Source organism: Drosophila eugracilis, unplaced genomic scaffold (genome assembly GCF_018153835.1).
Source record: "Drosophila eugracilis isolate 14026-0451.02 unplaced genomic scaffold, ASM1815383v1 contig_440, whole genome shotgun sequence".
Classification (NCBI taxonomy): Eukaryota; Metazoa; Arthropoda; class Insecta; order Diptera; family Drosophilidae; genus Drosophila; species Drosophila eugracilis.
Window position 1 is genome coordinate 1,313,619 of NW_024573306.1, and position 24,949 is coordinate 1,338,567.

Consider the following 24,949-nt stretch of genomic DNA (forward strand, 5'->3'; position numbering starts at 1 on the left):
AAAACATGAATCGCATTTCAGCATTTATTCAGACCTTTTCGGTTTCTCTAAACAAACAAAAGTCACCCGCCCACCTGCTAAATGGCCTAAACATAAAAAGCCAAGGAAAAAAGAATGGGTACAGCAACAATAAAGACATAAAGACAGCTAACTGCAACAAACATTGCGATGTGAAGAGGAAGAAGCCAGCCGAAGGCGAAGAAGAAGACAATCATTTAGCATTAGCAAATAAGCGAGATAAACGCTTCGATCCGTAGTCAATTTTGTTGTTGTTCTCCTGCTCAATGAGGCAGACAAAATTGAAACTGGAGAAGAAAAATATAGTTTGACTGAAATTTTGAATGCTCTAAACATTTTATGGATAATTAAATTATTTTGGCTTACGGAAACAAATTTTACATTTTTCAATTTAGAAATTTTAAATAAATTTATCTTATTTTTCTCAATTATAAAATCCATATTTTTTTTAATAGTTAATGTTGTTTTTTAAATATATTTGCATACTATATTTCTATACGAGTATGTATATATCATGAAATAAATGTTATCAAAATGGAATATTAGGTGATATTAGGCCATAGTATTTATGTGACCTGACCAAAGCTTCCAAGCGAACCGTGACACCCTGCCTTCAGGGCACAGTGTATAATTAACAAACACCTATGATTTGATTTTTGTATTTTTTATGTTCGACGGATTGGCGCTCGCCATTGTGTGAGTGTGTGTGTGTGTGCGAGTGGGTAAACGACGGCAAGTGTTCTGCTGGCATCGCTGCCGTCGTGTGGGGGTAAGTGAGAGCGCATGGAGAGTGGGAGCAGCTGCTCAAAGAACGCCAAAGTAATGATCTTTTCGGGCGCCGCTCTCACCGGCTCTCTCTCTCTCTCTCTCCCTGCGATAGAGCTGTCCTCCTAGCTACTTTATGGATATTAAAATGTATTTATAAAATATCATTGATTATTATTTCTATATATATTTATTTAAAAATCGTAAAATTAAAATAAAATTATTATATCTTGGGATTAGATTATAGCTAAAAAGTACATTTTAAGCAAGCCAAAATCATGTATTTTGCTTTTCAATTATAAATTCTTATAAAAAGCAACTGGAAAACGTTTAATATTCTTTTAAATAAGTTCTTAAATTCCTGTTAGTCCTTCGGTATAAGGGTACTTTAGCCCATATAACTATTTTCTGTGTTTCTGTTTTGTCATCAAGTTTTTTTCGTCGATTCGGTCACCTCTGATACGATCACAGGTCGTGAGTGTGTGGGAGCGCTCGTTCTTGGGGGCTGCCAGTGTCATTAGCGTAGTTGCAGCAGCAATAGAAACAACAACAACAACAACAACAGCAACAGCAGCAGCAACAGCTGAGATCACCAGCACGGCGCACTCTCGCTCATCCGCTCCGTTGGCTCAACAGCCCGATCGTTTGGATCGCAGAACGGAGGCTGATGTTATTTTCAGCGGCCGAAGATTTACAGTAACAACACGGACCTTAGCAGCATCGCGTGCACCGCTATTCGCTCGGATATATGCGAGTGTTTTCCGAATCTGAATCCGAATTTTGTGATCTGTGAATTCTGCTCTGTTTGCTGTTAATTTTAGACTCGCCAAGCGGAAGCTTGCCAGAGTTTTCCAAAATATCCCGCGGCCGCGTGTGTTTTTCCCTCCGATCGGAAAACATATTCGTTAATTTGCAAATTTCATACAAAAAAAAAAGACGGCAAAAATGTCGTGCCGCGAAAATGTCGATTAACCTCTGGTCGGTTTCGGTTTGGCTTGGTTAATTAATTAATGACGGAATCACTCGGTGTCGCCGTTGTCGTCAGCACGCGCGCCTCTGGGCCTAAATGCAATTAAATCATTAATAAAGGCAGACAAATATCAAACTTATATGTACGTCATACATTATACACCCCACCAAAAACACACCAACGCACACAGAGGGACATAAAACATATGTAAAGTGCATTTGGGCGAGTGTGCGTGCACGTGTGTCTGTGAGCCGCAACTACTTCGAAATTTATTTTCGAATAAATAGTACAAAGTTGAAGAAGCAGCAGCCGCAGTCGCAAACGCAAACGCAGCTCCCGGTTTCATCTCATCCCATCGCAACCCCACGTAAAAACGGCGAAATAGTACAACCGACAGCAGCGGTCAAGATAGTAGCAAAACTAATTAAATTTGCGACTTAGTTGCTTATTGAATAACTATAGTAAACATTGTTTGCCCAAATTTGCCATTTTGAACTCTTGGAAATTCGACGAAAACAAAAAAGGGCTTATCATAATGGTTCTTAAAATACTGTGACAGCTCATTGTTTAATCGTAGGTCAGTTTGGTACAGGGACTTATGAGTTTGATAAACTCTAATGATATTTATTTCAGAGAAATCCCATTGACGCATTTAAAAAAAAATGATTCAATTAATAACCAAATAGTTCGGAAATTTTATAATAAAGACTAAATGATCTGAAAAACAAAATTCAAAACTATAATCTACAGTTTAGATCAATTAAACTAGTAACTTAAAGAAATGGAAGAACACGTTTATTTCAAAAGCAAACGTCAACAAAATGTCAGTGCAGTAGTTAGCGCTATTATTTTGACCGCACTTGTCCATTTCTTACGCATGCACAGTGGGTCTTTGTTTATTGTTGACCCGTCAAAATTAATTCAATTAATTCAATTGATTAATTGTTTGTTTTTGCACAAACATAACCAGCTGGAATGTCGAGATGATTCAACGTGTCACGATAATCGTTCACGTTTTCGGCGCCAAAGGTGTCAGGCCATTAATTAAGCCCACGATATGATAATTGATCTTGGCAGTTGATCATCCATTTTTTTTGTGCTTTTAATGGTTTTGCGACCACTGTGCCCGCCGTGTACGCGTCTTACGTATCTGCTCGATATTCCGCTGATGCGATGCCTGGTCCCAAATCCGTATCCGTATATTTTCGTGTGGTGCGTCTGTGTTTCGAATGTGTTTGGCTGTATGTTTCGGATTCGGCGTCTGAAATAAACGAAATAGGAAATTTTGGTATTTTCTTTATATAAATAGATTTCGCCATACGCAGTCTACGGAGGAAAATGTTGAAAACGGTGAAAATGTGAAAAGTGAATGAAACGCATGTGTATCTCTCGCAGTGCCAAACGACGCAACAAAGCCGGGCAAATTAAATAAAAACTCAATTAAGATTTCAATAAATTATTGAAATAAAAATGTGAGCAGTGAAAATGTGAATATCCAAACAGAGAGCAAAGAGAGTGACGCGAAAAACCCGAAACAAAATACACATTTTCCGAGATACTTTTGCAAAATGCAAGCCGATTCGAGCACCACCACCACAACAACGACCACCAAGACCAAGAAACTGAGCAGTGGGACGGGAGGCAACATGATCAGTTCGGTGGCGGTGACCAGTGCCATTAAGACTACTACGACGACACGGAAGCCAGCAGGTTCTGGAACCAGTCCCAAATCCCCCAAATCCCAGGCATCATCGAGTGCATCTTTAGCCGCTAACGATTCCAATGCAGAGATTGCCGAGCTGACCAAGAAGATCAACGAGCATGCCGATGCTATTTATCACACGTGGAAGAGCCAGGGCATCCCGCCACCGGAACTCCTGCAGATGTACACAAATGCTGCCGCCTCCGGTGATCTTTCGGATGTGGCCTCACCTACCGCCGACGCCGAGGGTCTCCAGAAGATCGTCACCAGCTTCGTCAACAAGGACAAGGAGCAGCGTGGCAAAACCAACAGCCTAAAGAAATCCGACATCACTTCCAATGGCAAAGTAAAGGTTAAGCCCGTAGTGACAAGCTTTAATCCTGTGCCGGATCAGGCATTGCAATCACCAAAAAAAGTAGCCTCCATCTCCGTCACCAAGCCCCTGCCCGATGTTAATCTCAATTATGACATCAGTCTGGATCTGGATGTGAACAATCTATCCTCGCAGCAAACACAAAATCTGCTCAAAATCAGCGAGCTCATACAGCAGCAGAAGGATACTCCCAGCACAGTGGGCAAAAAGCGACAGAACAGCAAGGCCAATACCAACAGCAACGTAAGCAATTCAGTTGGCAGCAACAAGTTAACAGCCTCTGAGCAACCCACCAAAAAACAGAGCAAGGCCAGCACTAGCAGCAGTAGCAGCAGCAGGAACGGATCAATTGCTGTTAGTTTAGATGTCGTTGATAGTCCATCGGCGGCGAGAATGGCTAACAGTGTGGCATTGAGTGATAAGGGCGGCGAGCCAGCGGCCACAAATCGCACAAAGTCGAGCAAAACCAAAGAAAATAGCGTCGATTCGACGAAGCCGGCCACCAAAGAAAAGCCCACAGCGGTAGCAACTGCCACCACCGCACGGAAATCAACAAGTCGCATCGCCACTGATAACACCGGCAACATAGCGGCAGCAGCAGCATCGACATCAGCAACATCGGCGACACCAGCAGCAACAGCAACATCTATGGATGCAACGCCAGCAACATCGGTCAGCACAACGATGCCAACGTTGAATAAAGTCAAACCGACCAGCGGGGCGCGGGCGGCCCTCACCAATGGCCAGGATAAAAGTAATATATTCGATTCGAATCCCCCATATCCCACAGTGCGCTAGAACTCCAGGTCTCGTCTCTCGGTCTCTACTTCCAGTGAATCTCCTCACCCGCGGCTCCGTGGCCGAGCGCGTTCTCATGTTCGAGAAGTGTCCGGATGTGCGGCACGCCTTCCTCAACATCAAACGCCCCCAGACGGACACTCCGCCCAAGAGTCTCATAAAGGTGAGTTATGAAAATCTGTGCAGTTAATCCACTTATTTTTGCGGGCCGAAAATCGTATGCTCGTGGTGTTATCTAATAGTTGAAAATGCCAGAAGACAATGTGCAAAAAAAAAAAAACCAAATCTTACCCTTTCTCCCCCTGATCGAACCAATTGCAATTGCCCATTTGTTTTCTTTCGACTTTTTGTGGGCTGCTCTTATCGGTGCGAGCGCACTGCATCATTGATTGATTTAAGGTTACCCCAAGACGCCACGCGAGAAACGCTTGCCAAAAGGCTGGGGAAGATCGGAGGCAATAGGAGTACCGAGTGAAAAAAGGTTTCACTAAGCAAGGGGGGTTTTATTAAACGTTTTAGATGAATTGCTTTAATGAACATGACAGTCCTCAACAAATAAAGAAAATAACAAACGAAAAAGTCATTTTACTTTGAAAAAATTCTTAAAGAATTACAAAGTCAAAAATATTGTTCTCTAATGACAAACATCTAGCATAAAGCTGATTAGGAATTTCGAGACAAAAAAGCAGCTCAACGCTTTTTATTCTTAATAAATCAAACCAGTTTCTGGGAATAATTTGCTTATGCATTGAATGCTATCACTCATGAAATCTCAAGAGCTATTCCTTATTAATTTATGTGGTTCTGTAACGCACTGTATTAATATATTCAAAACACATTCTGCTTAAAATTTGCTTAGATGTTCAAAAACCAGTTGACGACCACTCACAAACTTTTTGCAGGGCTTATTAAGTATTGGGTATTCATAGTGGTCTCACTTACCCACATCGAGTGCTCCCAGTGTTTTGTGTGCATATTTTCGTATATAAACAATCAAATCAAGCATTTACGATCAGCACACAATCGTGCTGAGGCAGGAACAACAAAAATAAACCAAACAACAACCAAATACCGAATTCAATACAACCCAAGCACATGATCATCATCACTTTTGAGCGATTCGAAATGCAATTTTCGATGTGTTTTTGTTGCCTTTGGTTTGCTGCTGATTGTTGCTTTGGTTAGGGGTTTTTTGTTTTGAGAATTGTTTAATTGCTTAATTACATGTGCGGGCGGGCATGGCATATTCGTTTTTTTCCTTGTTTTATGAATGGCTTACCATACCGAATATCTCTAAAATTCAATTGAACTTTGCTTTACTACGATTGCTTGTGAAATTCCTCACTTCGTACCAAGCGCGTTTGATCAAAGCAAATAAAAATCGGCTAAAAATATAATCCTCAAAAAAATAGAAACAAAAACTATTTTTTGCAATTAAGTTATGGGGACGGGGTAGACACAAGTTGAATGTTGTGTGTGTGTTCGATCGATCCTCTAGTGCTTTTCGGGCTCTTTGCTTTTTGTCTATAAATTAGGCAACAATGCGTATGCGTAATATATGACTATAAACGATGTGTAGCCGGGCGTATACGTAATATGCGCACATGCCAATGAATTGTTTGCTCTTTCGTAGGAGCTCCTCTTCGTTGTGGTCGAGTGAGAAGATTAATATTCATGTCACCGTTGACAGTTTTAAAATCATGAATGGCCTGTGCGTGGATTATAGTCGATGAAACGTCCTCCATTCGCATAAAAAACCAAATAAAGTCTTTTTATGTAGGGTGAAATAATAAAGAATAAATATTAAAAGCCTAAAGATTTGGTAGAATATATTTGTTTACCTTTTTTATTACCAGTTAGTTTTAGTAATTTTTTGTCCTCCTTTCGTTTTATATTGATCAGCATAGCTCAATAAATTGAACATGTTTTTTTAACTACCCACATAGAAGCTTTTTCTTTTGTTTTATGGCAGCCAAATACAAAAATATAGCTCACGATCTTTAGCTTCCTCCTTTTCACTCGCTCATTTGGTATTCAATGCATTTTTCCATGAAAACATTTCAATTCGTATTTAGTATCGACAAAATTGGCAACATAAAAATCCCACGGACCAAATATGTTTCCATTATTTACGAAAAGTTGAAAAAAGTTAGTTTAAACAAAAAGTATTTGTTTTTGCGTGTACCACTCAGTGCTTAAATTTAGACAGCAATTTGTTGATGTTTATTTAAATGGCAAACATTTAATAATAAATTCAAAGGTAAAGGGCGAATGTACGTCGATATGGGCGTGGCTGTCTGAGGATTTTCGTCGAAGAGCGAAGAAAAAATTTCCGCAAAAACGTAAACAAACGAAATTTTTCGAGAATAAATTGCCAATTTTATTGAGTGGCGCTTTGGCAGCCACAACAAGGGAATGTATGTAAACAATTAGTGAGTGATATTCATTTTCGTATTCGTATTCATATTCGTCGACAGGTCAAGCTGCATGCCACACCGCCCCCGCCGCCCCAGGAGCAGAATCTGCTGCAGAAGGAAATACGTTCCACGAAGAGCGTTTACATACCCAGGTGAGCGGATCCGGTATATAAATCAATTGATGTGGTTTTTAAGGTGTCCATTACCTTTATGGTAGATTCTACTTTCCACATGGCAAGCCACAGCCCAATATCGCCATGGAGCGGGTGGTGCGGGGCATTCTCTCCGCCTTCGACAGCTTTCCCAACAACCAGGTAACCAAGGACGAGCTACCTCGCATCTTGAAGATCTGCGGCCTGCCCTTTTACTGGCGCATGCCGGTGATGGTCTTCTGCCAGTCGGCCAGCACGGGTCTTGTCGAGCGCCAGCGGTTCGTCGAGTTCTGGAAACAGTAAGTTAAATTTTGTAAACTCTTTTTCTCCATTTTTCTGTAAATGTTTCTTTAAATTTGGCGCTCTAATGCAAAATATTAAAAATCTTAGTCGTAAATAGATTTATTTATTGTTGTAAAAACCTGTGTTGTAACTTGCAGGATGAATGTTTATTGCCATGAAGCGGCCTCGAGATTCGTGTACATTCTCTCGCGAGGCCAGCGATTCCGTTCATACATCGTGCCAGAGGACCTGGTGCCAATGGTGCAGGATGTGGTTGACACACACCCCGGCCTGGCCTTTCTCAAGGAAGCCACCGAGTTCCATTCCAGATACGTGCACACAGTCATCGCGCGCATTTTCTATTCGGTGAACCGCAGTTGGAGCGGCAAGATCACAATAGCCGAACTGAAACGGTCCGATCTGCTGGAGGTGAGATACATACTTTCAATGATCTATAAATATTTATGAAAATTATGCAATAATCAAAAGTTAATTTCGAAAAAATAATAATTCACAATGAATATTTTTGAAACACCCGCCCACAGATGATTAGTTTGCTGGAGGAGGAGGAGGACATCAATCAGATAATGGCCTTCTTCAGCTATGAGCACTTCTACGTGATCTACTGCAAATTCTGGGAGCTAGACAAGGATCATGACCTATTGGTGAACCAGGAAGATCTGGCAAAGCACAGTGACCATGCCTTGTCGTCGCGTATTGTGGAGCGGATCTTCTCGGGATGTGTGACGCGCAGCGATAACAAAAAGGCTCCCGAGGATGAGGCTAAGATGTCCTATACGGACTTTGTGTGGTTTATCCTTTCGGAGGAGGACAAACGGACGCCGACGGCCATTGAGTACTGGTTTCGATGTATGGACGTCGATGGAGATGGTGTGCTGTCCATGTACGAACTGGAGTACTTTTACGAGGAACAGCAACAGCGAATGGAGGGAATCGGCATCGAGTGTCTCCCGTTTGAGGACTGCCTGTGTCAGGTGAGAATCTGGGACTAGATTTATATGAAGGTTTATCAATTTTGTAAATTAGATGCTGGATATGATAAAGCCAGCGAATCGCGACTGCATCACACTGGGAGATCTGAAGCGTTGCAAGATGACGCACGTCTTTTTCGATACCTTCTTCAATCTGGAGAAGTATCTGGATCACGAACAACGAGATCCCTTTGCCTCTCAACGTGACGAATATGTATGTTTTCTTGTCATTTATTCCTGGAGTTATTTTAATTAATTTGCCTATTTCCCTATTTAGACCTCCGATTGGGATCGCTTTGCCGCACAGGAATACGAGCTGCTCATATCGGAGGAGAACGATTGAAGGTCGCCAAAAGATATTTATTAACTTACAAATTTTTATACAAATTTATACACTACGAAATGAAAATGAAACAGAAAAACAAACAAAAAGAAGGAACTACTATTAGTCCATATGTGCAATAAATTCAAATTATTTATTATGAGTTCTGCAGATTTAGTTGAATTTTAATGACGAATAAAATAAAATTAATGAAAACTAAAAAAAGTATTGACCATTTTCTAAACTCTGTAGGCTATCTTAATGTTTTTGGGGAGTTATAATTCTTACAACAATCCATTAATCTTTAGATCACTAAAAATAAAAGCAATACCACTATAAATTTTTTCATGTTTATTTTTTATTATTTTTTTTTGTTTTAAAAATTGATTTTTTAACTTAAATTAGTTAAAAGTAGAACGTGCTTCTCGTTTGTCAATATTACAACGCTACCAGAACTCATTTAGAAACTCAGTTTAGTCTACGCAAAATTTGCCTAAATATATGTTTACGTTTTTATATATAATTGGTATATGCAAGAGAGGATTCTAGCGCCAATAGGTACAGACCTTGACCACATCACTGCCAGCATTGCAGATTTCCGATCATTTTTTTTTGTCTAGTTTAATTATGTTGAAAATGTATTTTATTCATTTTACAATTCTCTTTAGGATTTGTTATTATTCCACTTACAATTGCTTCGGGCTTACAAGATTGCGCTGCTCGTCGATTCTGAATCACAGATGCATATTGGGATTGAGGATATTCATTATAAATATATGCCGGAGCATTCATTCACTCCCCAGCGGGTCATATTTTACAGAGTTACGGGGTTCGTGGAAGGGATCTAAGGTGAACCAACCAATTTATCATTTAAACAAGGCTAATAAATATACATGTTAGAGTACGAAAAATTATAGTATCTTTCAACATTAAATCGTGTTTGCAAATGTTAATTCTTGAGTAGAAAAAAACGCTGTTGATTCAAAAATCAAGCAATTGGACAAATTAAACAAGCTGAAGAGATATAAAAAGACAGAAAGAGTTTCAAAATAAATCAACAATTTGAAAAGCGTTTCGAATTGAAAGATTTCTGCTTAAGCTTTGTCTCGATTTCTGTTTTGGTTGGCTTTGGATGTGGGTTTCTCTGTCTGATTTACTGTTTTAGTCGTACTTTCTCACTATTCTCAAAGTTCTTATCATTATCGGTTGTGGTATCGGAGTCTGTGGTAACGGTCCCGGATGCCGTGGCGTCCGCATCACGGCTGTATTCAGGTGAAGAACTGCCCTTAACATAATCGGCAGTTATGTGTACCCCCCGAATATCTGAACCCGGCACTATGAACATAGGATCCAGCAGCAGTTGCTCCTAAAAAAAGATTTAAAAAAGAATTTTCAGTATATTCCTTAGTTTTATAAATTCCATTGCTTACCATTATGGAGCGCAGTCCACGAGCTCCCGTATGCCTCTCCATAGCCAGCTGAGCTATCGACTTTACTGCGTCCTCAGTGAAGGTAAGATCCACTTCATCAAGGCCCAGTAACGCCTTGTACTGAGGCACAAGAGCGTTTCGTGGTTCGGTCAGGATGCGCACCAACATGCTGACGTTCAAACTGTGGAAGGGTACGATTACCGGGAAGCGACCAACGAATTCCTGTAAAAACAATTTGGGTTTTAATTTATAATTATTACAATCAATCACTTGTTCTAAAAACTTAATCATTTCAGGTATAAATAAACTTCTTATATTTATTTAGCTTGCCATTTTTAAAGGATTATTTATAATACAACTATCATCGAAGATACCAATCCTTTTATCTAAGAATATTTGTCTCTATAACCCATTGCTTACCGGTATCATGCCGAACTCAACGAGATCACGTGCCTGCACTTTGGTCAAGCATTTATCACGCTCCTCCTGATCGTTGTCCATGGGACTGGCGGCTGATTGAGCTGCACGACGGCCAGATCCGCTGGTCGAAGGCATGCCGAAACCCAAATACTAAAATAAGATAACAAGTAATAAGTAAGTGACGTTTAAATAAGATATCTTTCTGCCTTACCTTCTCGTTGAGGCGACGTGCAATTAACCTGTCCAGTCCTGTGTAGGCACCAGATGCCACGAAGAGGATGTTTGTAGTATCCACTTGGACCGTTTCGCCACGCAGCTTACGCGGGGAATTGCGTTCTGGCACATTGACCACAGTGCCTTCGAGCATCTTGAGCATGCCCTGCTGGACGCCTTCGCCTCCAACATCGCGAAGCTGGTGGATTCCAGGGACGGCACCGATCTTGTCCACCTCATCGAGGAAAACAATGCCCGTCTGGGCACGCTCCACGTTGTAGTTGGCATCCTGCAGAAGCTTTGAAATTACACTCTCGATGTCCTCGCCCACATAACCAGCCTGTGTCAGCGTGGTGCAGTCACAGATGGCGAAGGGCACGTCCAGGCACTTGGCGATCGTCTGGGCGATCAGTGTTTTACCAGATCCTGTTGGGCCTAACATGATGATGTTGCTCTTCTCCAGCTTGACATCGCTCGACTGTCGGTCAAGAATTTCCGATCCGGCTCTGTGGTCGCCACCTCCACGTACATTGCTGGATCCTGCGCCGGTGAGTCCGCTCCCAAGTCCAGGACCTCCCATTCCACCGCCCAGACCCATTTGAGCAGGCTTTGGTGGCAGTTCGTTGCCCGGGGAGCTGTTCAGTGTGTGGCCGATTCCGGTAATATGTAGCAGGTCAGGTCGTGGAACCCCATCCAGGCCGCCTGATCCATTACTGGCACCTCCTCCTTGCTGTTGAAGCTGCGGCAGGTTGTGGTGGATGCGCTTGTAGTGGTTGTAGACCGCCACAGCCAGCACCTTTTTGGCAAAGTCCTGGCCGACCACATGTTTGTCAAGATACTCCATGATCTTCTGTGGTGGCGGTGGTGGCTTGCGCTGGTTCTTAGGCTCATCCTTGGTGCGCTGCTTGGTCTCCACTTCGGACAGCACCACAAAGAAGTAGTTGCACTTGGCACACTTGACGAATCGCGTTGAGCTGACAAATGTCTCAACCTGGGTGCAGGCACTGCCGCATTTTGGGCATGAGAGGAACTTGTCGCTGCCACCGCCTGGTGGATCGGCGCCACTGGTCGTACTTGCTCCAGATCCAGCACCACTGCCCGGACTCTTAGTTCCACCGCCTCCCGACGCACTAGCTCCACTTCCGCTGCCACTCGCACTGTCGCTTGAGTCCTCTGGCGTTCTTGAGGTGGCATTGGTAATGTCAATGTATGCCGGAATTGCCATCGCGGGCTCCAATCTCACTAGTCGATTGATGGCGCAGTTTCGGGTGGCCAGGTGGAAGCGTCGAACGCCCCAAACGCTGACCTCCTCACTGTTTGTGCTCAGAATAACACATCTTGCCGAGCGCTGTGTTTGACTAACTCCGCTTCCTGAAAAAAAGGAGGATAAATTTTAATGTTGGAAAGATTTACTATTATGTATTAATTTTGTTTATATAAAAGTGGCCTTAAATCTTTTATTTAAATTTTTTTCAATAAATTATAATAGCAACTCAGCTTTAAAAACCATATATGATATATGATAAATCATATAGATTTATTACAAATTTCTTCTACTTTTCTTTTCAATTCTACCTAAATTAAATTTTGTCAGCATCAGTTGTTCTTCCTGTTATTGTTTATATAAAATTAGATTAGATTTAATAATTGATAGCACTCAAAGGCGAAGCAAGACGATATAAAGCACATAATTGGGTATTTCTGGTGACGTTCTTCGCTGAGTATGGATTTAGTCTCGTGCATAAAGAATAAAAAAATAGGAAGCATCGACCCCAAGTGCGGGGTGAATGCTACCCAGAGCACATTCAATTGATAACAACAAAGGGGTTCCGAGGAGAAGAATCTCTGGATTGGCCCACAAAAAAATATATAAAAGCAAACAAATAAAGGCCAAGGGCAATTAGCGTCTTCCGATATCGCAGATGACTAGCAACTTTTTCGCCGTATTGCCAATCAAACAGGGCTTAGAAATGGTTGGTCTCGGAAACCACAGGTGTTGTTAATATCACAAACGAAATGACTACAAATTTCTCTCAGTGAAATTTGTTGGGTAAACTTCCGCCTATCAGCTTTCCTAACCTGCAGACCAACAAATATAATAAGCAGCTGTTGGCCATTAAAAATGTGTAAGAAATTGCTCCACTGAAGACATGAAATAATAAAAAAAAGAAATCATTGCGTCAGAGCGGCAATAGCAATAATTAAGCTAGCTGGCCATTTCAGGCCTTATAAAACAATTCAAGTTCAGTTGGTCCAAAAGTAAGACCCTGCTTGGCTGATTGGAAATGTTAGGCGGGGGGTGCGGTGGCGGCCTTCCAATAAGATGCGTGCTTCGGTGAATGTAAAGTCAGATGGAGGGAAACCCCTTTTGGACGACGCCACTGCTGCCTGTTGACCGCGAGCAGCTTTTTGATATCAAAAGAAGACGACCTTCACTCAGTGTTTTGGTTGTTTGACACTAGACAAGAAAAACTCAGCGAGCGCAGCAGCTAGAAAATTCTGATAAGCCAAAATGTAGGGGCAATCGGGATTGGTAAACTGCAGGCTGTTTTGCCAGTTCTGATTGGCTTGTTTTTGTTGTTGTTATTGCTGTTGTTTTTGTTGTTGATTCACTGCTAATGACGCAGTTACGTATACGATTGGCGCAACAACAACAGAAAGTAGCTAACACTTACCCTTTTGCCCAGACATTGTACTTGGGGCCCAGCAGGATAATCCGCCGCACCATGCTCATGGTGGCTGCTGCCCGCCGCCTCTACGCCTGTTTCTTTTTCCGCTTCCTCCTCGGCCCCTGCACCTACTCTTGATATCCCCTGCGCCCGTGCTTCGCTTCACTTCTCAGCTGGCCGCCGCTTCTTCTTCCTCTGCTGATCTGCAAAGTTATTGTTGTGGCTCCTTCTACGCGTTCTTCTTTCTCGGGATATTCCTTTGCAATTTAAACTGGTTAGTTTTCCTCTCCTCTGCAAAATGCGTCGCAATTGGGGAGCTTTTCCGCCTGCCTTGCTTTATTTTCGGTGGAAAATGGGGAAATAGATTGCGCTCTGCACGTAATTTTTGCGTCTGTGTGCGTGCGTGTGACTCTCGTTGCTTTGACTGCGATACTCGCTGTGCTTCTTCTTATTAAATCGGTAGTTGCTCCAGATTTCAGACCATCTAATCTTTGGTTACCTTAACTTGATTCAATCCAATTTTTGCTGTAATCTTAAGGAAAATCTAGAAAAATCGTAGCTATCCCACTATACGATTACTATAACAATCGATTGCTGCTATCGGCCACAGCTGTTTGGCACTCTTCTTCTTATTGGGGCCGCGCACGCACAATGGTACACACAATGACATAAAGTGGACAAAAACAAGGCACCAAAAACTGTGGGCTATGGGAACTTGAAATTTTGTTCTCAGTGGGAATTTTGATTGTGTCGAGGCCGGAAAAGTAAATTTCTATCACGGAAAAAAGAAAGAATTTTCAAACGAATATTTGTTTTTTTCTAGCATTCTGAGTTGAATTTCAACGCGGCATACATTTACATTATTTTAAACTTAACGCTAAATCGTAATTAGAAACCAGGTATGATGCGACCCTTCTTGCTGGCTGTCTTCAGTTTTCTATTTTTTTTGTCCTTGCTACGCTTATCCAGATTCTCCTGTCGCTTCTTTTGTCGCTTTTCCTTATCGTATTCCACCTTCTGCTTGCGTTCCGTCCACTTGGTCTTCGATTTCTTCTTCTCCACACGACGTTTCTTAATGGACTTTTGTAGGAGCTTGGTGTCATCTTTGACCTTCTTGCCCTCAACCTTGTCGAAAGCCTTACGCCAAGCGATATCCGTTTGCATCTCGGCTGCCTTGTCTGTTTCACCCTGTTCGCGCAGTTCAGTTAGGTGCTTCTTGGTGTCGCGTAACTTCTTCAGGATTTCCTTGGGGTTCTGGTGCGACTTCTTAGCCTTGGTGCCCGGATTGGCGGCAAAGTCCACCTTGGAGTAGACGATCTTGGCCTCCTGGTTATAAACCGGCTTCACCTTGACGGGTTGTATCTGTTCTTTGCTGTCCTCTGGATCCTGTTCTGTTTTGACTACTCCGTTCTTTAGCTTCTGGTGCTTGACAGCCTCATTTTTAAGGTTTTTGGCGGAGGAGAGGAGCAGTTTCTGGACGCCCTTGCTACGCTTCAACTTTTTGGACTCACGTCGCTTCTGCTGGCGCTCTGTGGTGGGACCCTTCTTCTGGCGCAGCTTGTTCTTGATGGATGCGATTCGAGCGTCCACATCCTCGTCGTCGGAGTCCTGATTTTTTACTTTTCCGAGTTTCTTCTGTTTTTTACTCTTCTTGGTGCCCGATTCATCGTCGTCCGAAAAACAGATAATCCTCGTAGGTGTCCTCATCTACAAAAAAAAAGTTTTCATTTACAATACTGATAGTTTAAATGATTGCTTTACCATCGGCATTGGAGTAAGGAACTTTGTGGATGGTTAGCAAGTCTATAACACGCTGGTGGATCTTTTTAGTGATTGTCAGCAGGTCCTCCTTCTTGGGTTCCTTCAGGCCATTCTCGATATCGTACTCCTCTCGGAGACGTTTAATAATCTCCGCCTGGTTCATTTTGTTAAGTCAAACAATAATAAAAAATATTATTTACGGATGGCACACGTGCAGCAAGGCGGTGGAATGCAGTGTGACCCCAAGGTATGTGTTGCAAAACAATAAACAATAGTGTGGCAACGCTTTAAGAAACTAAGGGTAATCAAATATTTAAAAAAAAAAAACAAAGATATATTTTAATTGTATTGCATTAGACAATTTTAATTTATAATTCTAAATTGTATTTGAAATAGTTAAACTCACTAAATTTACTTAAAATCTTCATTAGTACCTAAAAACACTTGAAGCGCAGTGTGCCCAGATACCGAATTTCGAAAGACGCCTATACTGGTCTTCCAGCATTTCTTAGCGCTCCCGCTGTGGTCTTACTCGTCTCACTTTTCCGTAAAACATCGTTGAAGAATGACTAATTTGCCAGTTTTAAGTATTTACTCAATGCCTAGCTAATTACACATCGCAAACAAACACACAGAAGTTCAGTTAACGTTGGAGACGCGAGTGGCAATTGCAAATCAGCCAAGATGAAGAGGCAGTTTGCGAAAATCAAAATAGCAGCCGAAAATCTGTCAAGGTAAGTTCAAAGGCCAGCCATTGGATGTCTGTTGGTGTGTGTAACTGCGCTCCAGGTGGACAGACAGGTGTTGCCTCATCACAAAAACAAAAACAACAGCAACAGAAACAGAATGAGCAACTGCAGCAATAACAAGACCCGATGACAGCAACAACAATAACCACAACAACAGCAGTGGGCAACTAATGATGATGACCTAACCCATGTCAAACCCCTTTTTTGCCACCCGCAGATCCACCAAATCGGACTGCAAGGATTCTGAGCTGGAGACGATCGAGCGGCAGGTGGACAGATATCGGGATACCATCGAAAAGATCGTCCGCAAGCTACCGGCGCTGAGTGGTGGAGGTGGAAATAACAGCGGGAGCACCGAGGAGCAGGACAAGCGGACTAAGAAGAACAGCCACTACAAAATTGCTCAGGCTTTGGATGAGTCCGCCAAGGAGCTGCCTAAGGATATGCCGCTGCAGAAGGTCCTCGCCAATTGCGGTTAGTTATCGGGTTACCGGGATTTCCTGTGGATGTGGGGTAGCCACTGGTGTAGTTAGGAATATCTAAGGGGATGACTTCCTTTTCATTTTATCTTATTTTTTTAAGTGATAAATGTCTTATTCATGCTGCAAGTGTTTTTAGTTGTTTAGCGATTTTTGTTAAAAATATTTATTTTGAGTTGTGCCTTAGGAAAAATTTCTCTTTGGTGAATTGCTTCAGTGCTTAAAGTGTCATATTCATGAGTTATTTAAAAATGAATGTAGATTGAAAAATATTTAACCCCTTCCTCCGCCTCTGGTGGCAATCATGTTGGCGCTGCTGATAAGGCGCACAGTGGTTGCCGTTCGTTTCAAATCCGATAATCGCCACCAGACATGCACAATAGCCGACGTATGAGTGTATGGGTTTCGAGGGGGAGGAACGGCGCATGGAGAACGGAGAATACTCGCGGATGACTGTGTCACGGGCTTCGGTTTGTCTGTGTGTATTGGCGGCCTCGCCTTGTCGCTTGGCCTTGTGGCATTTACATTTCTCAACTGCAAACGGCAACATCAACATCGACGGCTTGCTTTTTTTTTTAATCATTATTATAATTTTTATTATGACTTATTCGCTGCTTTCTTTCCAACCCGTTCGTTGTTTCGCCCGCAGTATTGGTTATTATTTGCGGTTTCGGCATTATCTATTTATACACTCTTTTGTTTTTTTTTGTTTTGCCAGGCCAAGTTAGCCCGCCCCCACATGCGCCCGCTTTTATTGCCCTTTTTCTATACGATTTACTATTCATTTCATTTAAATTTGTTACACATCACTCACGAAATGGCATAACAAAGCCCAGTAAACGCCGATAATTATGCTGGCTGGCTAGTAAAAGTAAAAGTCTGAGCCAAATTCATACATCATCGTATCGTCATGATCTCTTCTTCGCTGCTCATTTACTTTGTGGGCGCTCCCCCTAGGCCGTATTACTCATTCCGAGTGTTATTGTCCGTGTTGCTTCCATTCACTGTTTCCCCTCTTTTCAAGCATTTTGCATTCCACATATTCGCAGATGCGTGTGCGTCAATTGCAATTTGGTTTGCTGTTTGCTGTTGCAGCTGCAACCTCGCTTGGGGTTCAAGAGCATCTCGGTGGTTGTGTAACGGCCAGGGATCTGCAAAGCCCCCTGTTTTCCTCAGTTCCAGTTTACCCCACACTTTTCTGATTAGACACGAACGTTTCCACATTCGTCTATCATAGCCACAGTGAACGTGTGTCCGTGGGTTAAGTAAAGCTCCACTCGCACATTCAGGGAATTATAATTGGGTCAAAATGAGGAAATCAATCGCCAATGGATATGAACTTAGCAAAGACCATTTCCTTTCGATAGAGAAATGAAAAATGGGATATTGTCACTTGTCTTATTGTTTACCATTCAACGTCTTATTTTCTATTTTTTGCACATTTGATTGATCAAAAGTATAAATTATAAAATCCAGTTTGATTATCAGCAAAGATTGTTAGTCGGCAGATGACATAAGTATAATGATATTCAGTTTTTAGAGCTACAGGTTTAAGCTTCGTCCATACTGTGTAATTAAATAAGTTAATATTTTATGATGAGCTTAAAAAACATGAAATATTGTTACAAACTTAAGTAGTACAAAGAACTGCTTAAGTAGGTCTTTGTAAATTGTCTTTTTGCCGTAAACCAATATTAGTTTCGTTTTCAAAAAACATTTTCTACTAGCAAGTTATATTCTAAAGTAAAAAGAGTCAATCTTTTTTTGAGGGTCTAGACACTTAAATGTTAGTCAAAAACTTTAATGTCGGAGTGAAGCACTTAAGTTGCTCGATTAAAAACAAACTCCAGACGCACAAAAAACACAAAATTACAGCACGAAAATTAGCTTTTTGTCGCCTGTGTTATGTCGGTAATTACAGCGCGATATCATCTCACTTTAACCCACTGTGCGCCCTTTGCAACTTTTATTGTTAGCCACGATGCGCTTCAATTCAACCCATTCAGCGAGGGGAGCGAAAGGCGAGCGTATCTCGAATGTTATACTCCAGCGCCGACGACGTCTTCGTTTTGGACTCCGTCTTCCCTCTTTGACTCTACGTCTACCTATGCCCCTGCCTCCATTGCGGGTTCAGCTGCTGAGGCTCAAGTCTTGGGGCACTCAACACAATTATCACAATTTTGCTTACTCAGCTCGTCAACCTATTTGCCAGTTACCTCCCCCTCGAATGGCCCGAATCTCGCCCGCATCAAAGTCGAGCTACTCCGGCAACTGGAAAACCGGCACGCCAACATCTTTGCAGCTACCGCTTGGCGATAAGGTCTTAAATAAGCATTGACTTCCTCACTTGCGGGTGGAATAGCAAGTCTCTAAGATACACACAGAAAACTATCTGTCTATCTTCCAAAATATTCTTTTAATGATTGATAATAATAGGTAGATACGAGTAGAAAGATATATTGATATAAGATAAAGCCATAGTAATATTATTCTTCGAAGGGCTGATCAAGATTGATAAATTAATATATATTGTATGAGCAAAAGATTCAATGAGTCAATGATTTTATAAGCTGTTCTAGACAAGATCAAGATTCTTAGTTTTACTTAAAGTAGATGATAAAGATATGTCTTCTGCATTTTTACTGTGTATTATTGAGATAGAGATAAGTGTGAGAAACAAAATACCAGAGTGGGTTACTAATTTCTTGATGTGCTCCCCAATTGCAGGCGAGCTGGAGAAGACGATGGCCGAGTGCATCATCGAGAGTGAACTGGAGACAGAGACCAAGGTGGTAAGGCGACTGAAGAACATCTTGGACAAGGAGATCCAGGAGATCTCGACGCTCAAGCGCAACGTATCGCGCACTCTACAAGAGTACACCTCGCTAAAGCGCAGCCATGAGGTGAGTGCCGATCATAAATCTAAGTCTCATTTGGCATTACGTGTATATGTTTGGTGGACGGGCCAGAGAGAGAGTGAATAATGTTGGATTTCCGTTTTCACAAAACTGCGCGCGATGACAATGGGAGATTGTTAAATTAATTAAGAAATCTGCTTGTTGGAAATAATGGGCCGCAAAAAGTTACCTCAGCTGGTCAAGTGATTTGGTTGTTTTCATTTTCGTTTTTTTTTTTCGTTATTCCCCCAAACACAATCCAATCGCTAGGTTGTCTCTGATTAACGAACAATAACAACGAGTGCCGGTAGTTTGGAGGTAAACTTAAATATCCCTCTCAGCAGAAATGGCACTGTGGATTGTTTGCTATACGAGTTCAAGCTTAAAGAAATATAAACAATTATGAAGAGAGAAAACCGATTGAAAGCTTCTACTTCTCAGAATAAAATCAATTGATTGATAGGACTTTCTGAGAATGAAATGTCATAAAACTACTTAGCAAAACCAAAACCCTTGCTCACTCCCCAATCAATGCTGAACCACTGTACTCGGGCGGATGCCAAGAAGCGTTGGCAAAAGAAGCAATCAATTTTTAATTTCCATTTATTATTATTACTATTTTTGTTGTTGTTGTTGGTATTGTCATGGGTCTTTCTTTTTCATTCTGGCTTTATCTCACGCCAGTTTCTATTGTTTTGTATTGTTTGTTTGCCGTGCGTTTCGCCTTTGTCGTTTACGTTTTTATGATTCGAATCCGATACTTGTCGCTGTGCTGCCTCCTTATCGTTGGAGTGGGATGTGGCGGGCTGTTGGGAGCTGAGAGATGGGATGAACGGCTTTTTGGTGTTCCAATTTCTTGACACCCGATTGGTTCTGTCTATTGGCGTCTACAAGTGTGGAACCGAACAGTTATAGCCGGCTATGTGGACTCACAAAAAGTTGCTTTTTGAGTTTCATTGTTTTTTGTTTTCTTTCCGCTTTATTTTGTACAAATCACGACGCCGTTTGCCATATCGAGACATATGTCGGGGAATGACTAGCCGCTGTATTTGTTGATGTATGTTGTCTGTTTAAGGTGTCGGAAGACGTTCATTGACTTGGCGGCAGTGACATCATAATTGAAATGGACGCCACCAGCAATAGCCACCGCCACTGACCATTGACGTATCATCAGACGAAAATTAGAAACCGAAGTTATTTACAAACCCTGGTAATCTTATCGCCGGCAACTGAGTCCCCATATAAACGGCCATCGGCTTGCCATAATTCGCTAATCAGACGCTCACCGACCTGGTGCTGTTCTAATTGCACTCCCTGACATAGATCCAAAACGAAAACAATACGTATAAGCACACGAATGCCTTTGGAAGTGCTAACTTTGGTGCCCGGAATGTGTGTAACTTGCGGTGCCACCTGGGATGTATGTAGGTCATTAAGAGGTTGCTGCTCATGGAAATGATGTGACTCAGTCACACTCCGCCTCGTCAAATGATTCGATTCGTAGGTGCAGGGGAAGGCACCGCAATTGATAGCTAGGTGGATGCTATTGTCTTCTGGTTGCAGATAGGAGCTGCCTGTACTTACAGCAATTTGTCACGATTTGTTTATTTTTAGCGGCGTTATGATACGGGATGGGGCGATGAATGACAGCACCAGTTTGTTTACTCACAATGGGTAATGCTGTTGTAAGCAAAACTTACATCATAAAGAGGGAACTTTGTTTTTTATTTGGGTTTAGCGATGGATTAACTGAATCTGGAATATTTTATTTCAAAATGCTTCAAACGTTAGCCGCCAACAAAGAGTATATATAACTTTGTTATCTTGAAAACTTTTCAAACCGCATAGCTGAACATATATAAGAAAATGGTTAAGTGCTTGTACAAATATACATATATAATATATATAAAAGTATTTTAAACCAAAGAACTTTTTAAATAAGGCACAAAAACGTATTGTTTCTTATACTTTGTAGGGGGTTCCTTCCTTTCTTTAAATGTTTAAATTTAATTTATGAATTATACCCAGTTCATTTCTTATCAGACTTTCTTTCTATAAGTTACTTTGTGATTCAGGAGAATTAAATGGACTAAAGCCACCTCAGTCAGTGGCCCCAATGCAGCGACCCATGTGCGCTAAGGCTCAAATAAAAACCCATTGTTTGGCTTATAACAAAGACCTTCAGGAGATGGGTAACACCTGTGCAGCTCGCGTTTGAGGTCGATCTATTTTTAAACTTTTCCGGCTGTTCAGGCATCTTTCATTAGTCACTCAATAAACTATTTACAGACGCCACTAGTCCTCCAGATAAGATATTTTCGTGCTTGAACTTTGTTCTTTTTGCAATATGACGATATTCCCTTACATTGCCGCTTATCTATCTGACAGTTTAATCAGTGTTTTGTTATACTCTCGTAGGCGGCAATCCGGCTGGAGGAACCAGCGGCTAAGGTGAACCACATAAAGACCCAGCAGGAGGAGTGTGAGCTGAAGCTTGAGAAGGAGCGAGATGCCTGGGCGGCCCAGATGCTGGAACTGATTGCCAAAGAGGACGAGATCGTTAGCTGCATCCGCGACTATGTACTCAACCAAAGAAACTATCATGAGCGAGCCCTGCAGCATGTGAACGCCTCGCTGGCCCGCATCCAGGACACCATTCAGGGCACTGAGAAGTCCCGCTTTGGAACCCCGTTGAAAGAGCACCTGACATCCACCAACCGCGAAATATCCTACATCGTGGAGCTGTGCTGTTGCTGCCTGCTGGAGAACGGTCTGGAGGAAGAGGGTCTGCTGCGCGTGGGCTGCGCCAGCACCAAACTGCGCCGAATGAAGCACGCCCTGGAGGCACAGCACGTAAAGACGCCGCTGCCGCTGGACTACCAGGATCCCCATGTCATTGGCTCAATACTCAAGCTATACTTGCGTGAGTTACCCGAGCCGCTGCTCACCTACGGCCTGTATAAGGACTTCATCCGGATCGCCGAACGACACACCGAAGCGGAACGCAAGACAGAGATCAAGGCTATTCTGAGCAAGCTGCCTAAGGAAAACTATGCAAACCTACGTTACCTCACCCGCTTCTTGTCCATTGTGCAGCAACGATTAGCGCTTAATAAAATGAGCTCCCAGAACCTGGCCATCGTAATGTCGCCAAACATGCTGTGGCCACGGATCGACAAAAGCAGCAACGCCCCTGCTGATTACATCGGTCAGGTGAATAGCTCCTCGGCAGCCAACATCATCGTGGAGCTGCTAATCAGTCAGTGGGACTACTTCTTTACCGGCGAAGTCGAGTTCTATGTGACCCTGCAAAAGCAGAAGCTATTCGTCGAGGGCAAGAGCAAATCGAACTCCTCCAATGAAAACCTTGATCGCAACGATAGTGGTAAGTATACTGCACAGTCGGAGTTCTATGAAGCGGGGCACTATACAGTATTCGACTTATGACGACTTTTTTTTATTAAGTTTTCAACAACGAAACTTTCAAGAATTCCATTGTTAGTATTTTTCTGTGCCTTATGTTATGTTTTAAAGAAATTTCTTATATATCAATAAGCTGTTAAAGTTAGTGAGAGGTTATTTTTGTGCAATAAAATGGATTTGAACCAAATTCGAAATTATACTTATGGAAGTCAATGGTGTTGTAGTGAAGCCCTGATAAATTTGGCTTTTTTAGACATTTTTATTTAGCAAGGGGAAAAATCTTAAATATAACTTAACTATAAAATAGATTTTACGCTGACAAGTTTATAGTTTAGATAATGATTAGCTTCCGATGATTAGTTGTTGTATATTCAAAGTTAATTTCTTATTTAACGATGCCTTTCAATTTTCATTTATAGAAGTCATGGAGAGCCCACGCTATGGTACACTGCGCAGGCAGAAAGCTAATGCACCTTCGCCGCCAACCACTAATGGAAACGGCACCATTATGACCACATCACAGACTTCGCACCGACCTCATGCCAAGGAGCTATTCCCCCAGCAGACGCCGGTCCAGCAGGAGAAGCCCGCCAAGCCACCGCTGCCTAATTTGCCGCAATTTCAATCGCCAGCTGCTAGCCAGCCGACGCAGACACAGACGCAGCTTGAACCACTACCCCCGCCTCCAGTAACGCCAGCGAAGCCGGTTCCAATGACGCGGACTCAGTTCTTCGGGCTGGACAACCTGCCCTCACCGACGGCCGATCGAAAGAGCACCGATAGCATTGGCAGTTTTAAGTTAAAGCCTGATGTCCCGCTAAAGCCACTGTTACCCAAGCGGCCCACTGTATTGGGCGTGGGAGTGCACAAGGTAGATGGAAAGAGCGACGACGAGGGCGGTACGACTCCAACTCAGGCGACAATTGATAATGGCAACGGCAGTGTGCGATTCAAAACGGAACATTTTCTTGAGAAGCTGCGTCACGAGAACACGGAAACAAATGGAACGCGGGAGGAGCCGCCAGCGGGCAAGGAAAACAACCACAATCATGACCAGCATCCAACGGCTCCAGAGGAAAAACAGCAACAGGCGCAGCCCCAAGTCACGACACCCATCTCTCCAAACTCATTTCAAACGCCCAAAAGGCCAACGGTGCCAGCGCCACCACCGCCAACAAATTGGAAATCCTCGGAATAGATGGGAACTGGGGAACCGGACAGTGGGGACAGAGTCAGAGTCATTAGGTGTTACTGTTTACTCGTTAAGACTTCAACGCACAGTAATATATATATATATAGTATAAATGGGACTATATATATAATAGAAATGATCCTTGTGGTAAGGAGACATTGTGCATTATAGAGAGAAGAGTCTCTGCGTATTCTGCATTTGTATTTTTGCCTTGTTCATAAGCAATCTAATTTGTACGTGTTTAGCCATATAACAATATCAAGCGATATCCATTTACGTATATATATATATGCATATATAGTCTGTATAGTAGGCCACCATAACTCAATTTTCGAAATTTGATTTGTTAGCCGAAGCGAGCTCTCAATTGTTAATCCTTGTTTGAAAGGTTGTGATACATCAGAAAGGTTTTGTGTTTCCTTAATATTTTGCTTTGCTCTTGAGTCAATTTTGTTAACTTTTCCAACGAAAGACATTGTGATTTCCTTTTATTAAAACTATGATTTCGATTAAAGCATACTAACGCTATTGCTCCATTCTAAATTCGGGCTAGTACAGAACTAATTCCAATGTATTCATTTGATTCATTCGAATCACCAAGTACATTTCTATTGAATTATCATTTTGATGTATAATGTACTATACTTTGTATTTTTGCTTTATTAATTTGTAATGCAACTATTATTATTTTAATTTTATAATAAAATTATGTATGATGAACTGTTGTGTATATAAAATATACATTAAAAAAGATGAATATGATTTTATCAGAAAAGTATTTGTCTTCGTTCGTTATTGTTTGTTAAGTTACTTTTAGAAATTGGTTAATGAGTAGGTGGGCATATAGTATGTATTAGAATGTGGATCTCTTATGAAATTGGTAAATATTTATAATCACACACGGACCTCTTTGAAATCAAAAGAT

At 42.0% G+C, this 24,949-nt stretch overlaps 4 protein-coding genes across 11 annotated transcripts; 2 read left to right on the forward strand and 2 right to left on the reverse strand.

The window, feature by feature from the left end:
* The first annotated feature begins 1,469 nt into the window (after nucleotides 1–1,469).
* On the forward strand, nucleotides 1,470–8,949 carry LOC108117101 (mucin-5AC). Of its 6 annotated transcripts, none has more exons than XM_017229312.2 (9): nucleotides 1,471–1,895; nucleotides 3,063–4,582; nucleotides 4,662–4,789; nucleotides 7,104–7,195; nucleotides 7,261–7,494; nucleotides 7,636–7,906; nucleotides 8,023–8,472; nucleotides 8,525–8,683; nucleotides 8,747–8,949. In XM_017229312.2, the coding sequence occupies exons 2-9, from the start codon at nucleotides 3,322–3,324 to the stop codon at nucleotides 8,810–8,812; spliced, it is 2,661 nt and encodes an 886-aa protein (XP_017084801.2). In that variant the 5' UTR covers nucleotides 1,471–1,895; nucleotides 3,063–3,321; the 3' UTR covers nucleotides 8,813–8,949. The 6 variants fall into 6 exon arrangements, with proteins under 6 accessions (XP_041674914.1, XP_017084801.2, XP_017084803.2 ...); XM_017229314.2 differs by having other exon boundaries at nucleotides 3,079–4,582; XM_017229317.2 differs by having other exon boundaries at nucleotides 3,149–4,582.
* On the reverse strand, nucleotides 7,802–14,138 carry LOC108117102 (ATP-dependent Clp protease ATP-binding subunit clpX-like, mitochondrial). Of its 3 annotated transcripts, XR_005993872.1 has the most exons (7): nucleotides 13,530–14,138; nucleotides 10,853–12,224; nucleotides 10,642–10,791; nucleotides 10,222–10,443; nucleotides 9,963–10,157; nucleotides 9,482–9,635; nucleotides 7,802–7,900 (listed from the first exon to the last, which is right to left on the reverse strand). XR_005993872.1 is itself a non-coding variant. In XM_017229318.2 (6 exons), exons 1-6 carry the CDS (start codon nucleotides 13,543–13,545, stop codon nucleotides 9,606–9,608), a joined length of 1,986 nt encoding a protein of 661 aa, XP_017084807.2. In that variant the 5' UTR covers nucleotides 13,546–14,136; the 3' UTR covers nucleotides 9,417–9,605. The 3 variants fall into 3 exon arrangements, 2 of the variants coding, with proteins under 2 accessions (XP_017084807.2, XP_041674915.1); XM_017229318.2 differs by lacking the exon at nucleotides 7,802–7,900 and having other exon boundaries at nucleotides 9,417–9,635; nucleotides 10,853–12,225; nucleotides 13,530–14,136; XM_041818981.1 differs by lacking the exon at nucleotides 7,802–7,900 and having other exon boundaries at nucleotides 9,417–10,157; nucleotides 13,530–14,133.
* A 179-nt stretch (nucleotides 14,139–14,317) lies between these two features.
* Nucleotides 14,318–15,538, reverse strand: LOC108117104 (surfeit locus protein 6 homolog). The gene is given in 3 exon segments (XM_017229320.2): nucleotides 14,318–15,203; nucleotides 15,205–15,230; nucleotides 15,285–15,538. Coding segments are annotated over 3 exon segments (981 nt in total). The 5' UTR covers nucleotides 15,448–15,538; the 3' UTR covers nucleotides 14,318–14,411.
* A 269-nt stretch (nucleotides 15,539–15,807) lies between these two features.
* On the forward strand, nucleotides 15,808–24,802 carry LOC108117224 (rho GTPase-activating protein 92B). The gene is made up of 5 exons (XM_017229555.2): nucleotides 15,808–16,018; nucleotides 16,251–16,507; nucleotides 19,240–19,415; nucleotides 21,828–22,794; nucleotides 23,252–24,802. The coding sequence occupies exons 1-5, from the start codon at nucleotides 15,969–15,971 to the stop codon at nucleotides 24,028–24,030; spliced, it is 2,229 nt and encodes a 742-aa protein (XP_017085044.1). The 5' UTR covers nucleotides 15,808–15,968; the 3' UTR covers nucleotides 24,031–24,802.
* Nucleotides 24,803–24,949: the final 147 nt, after the last annotated feature.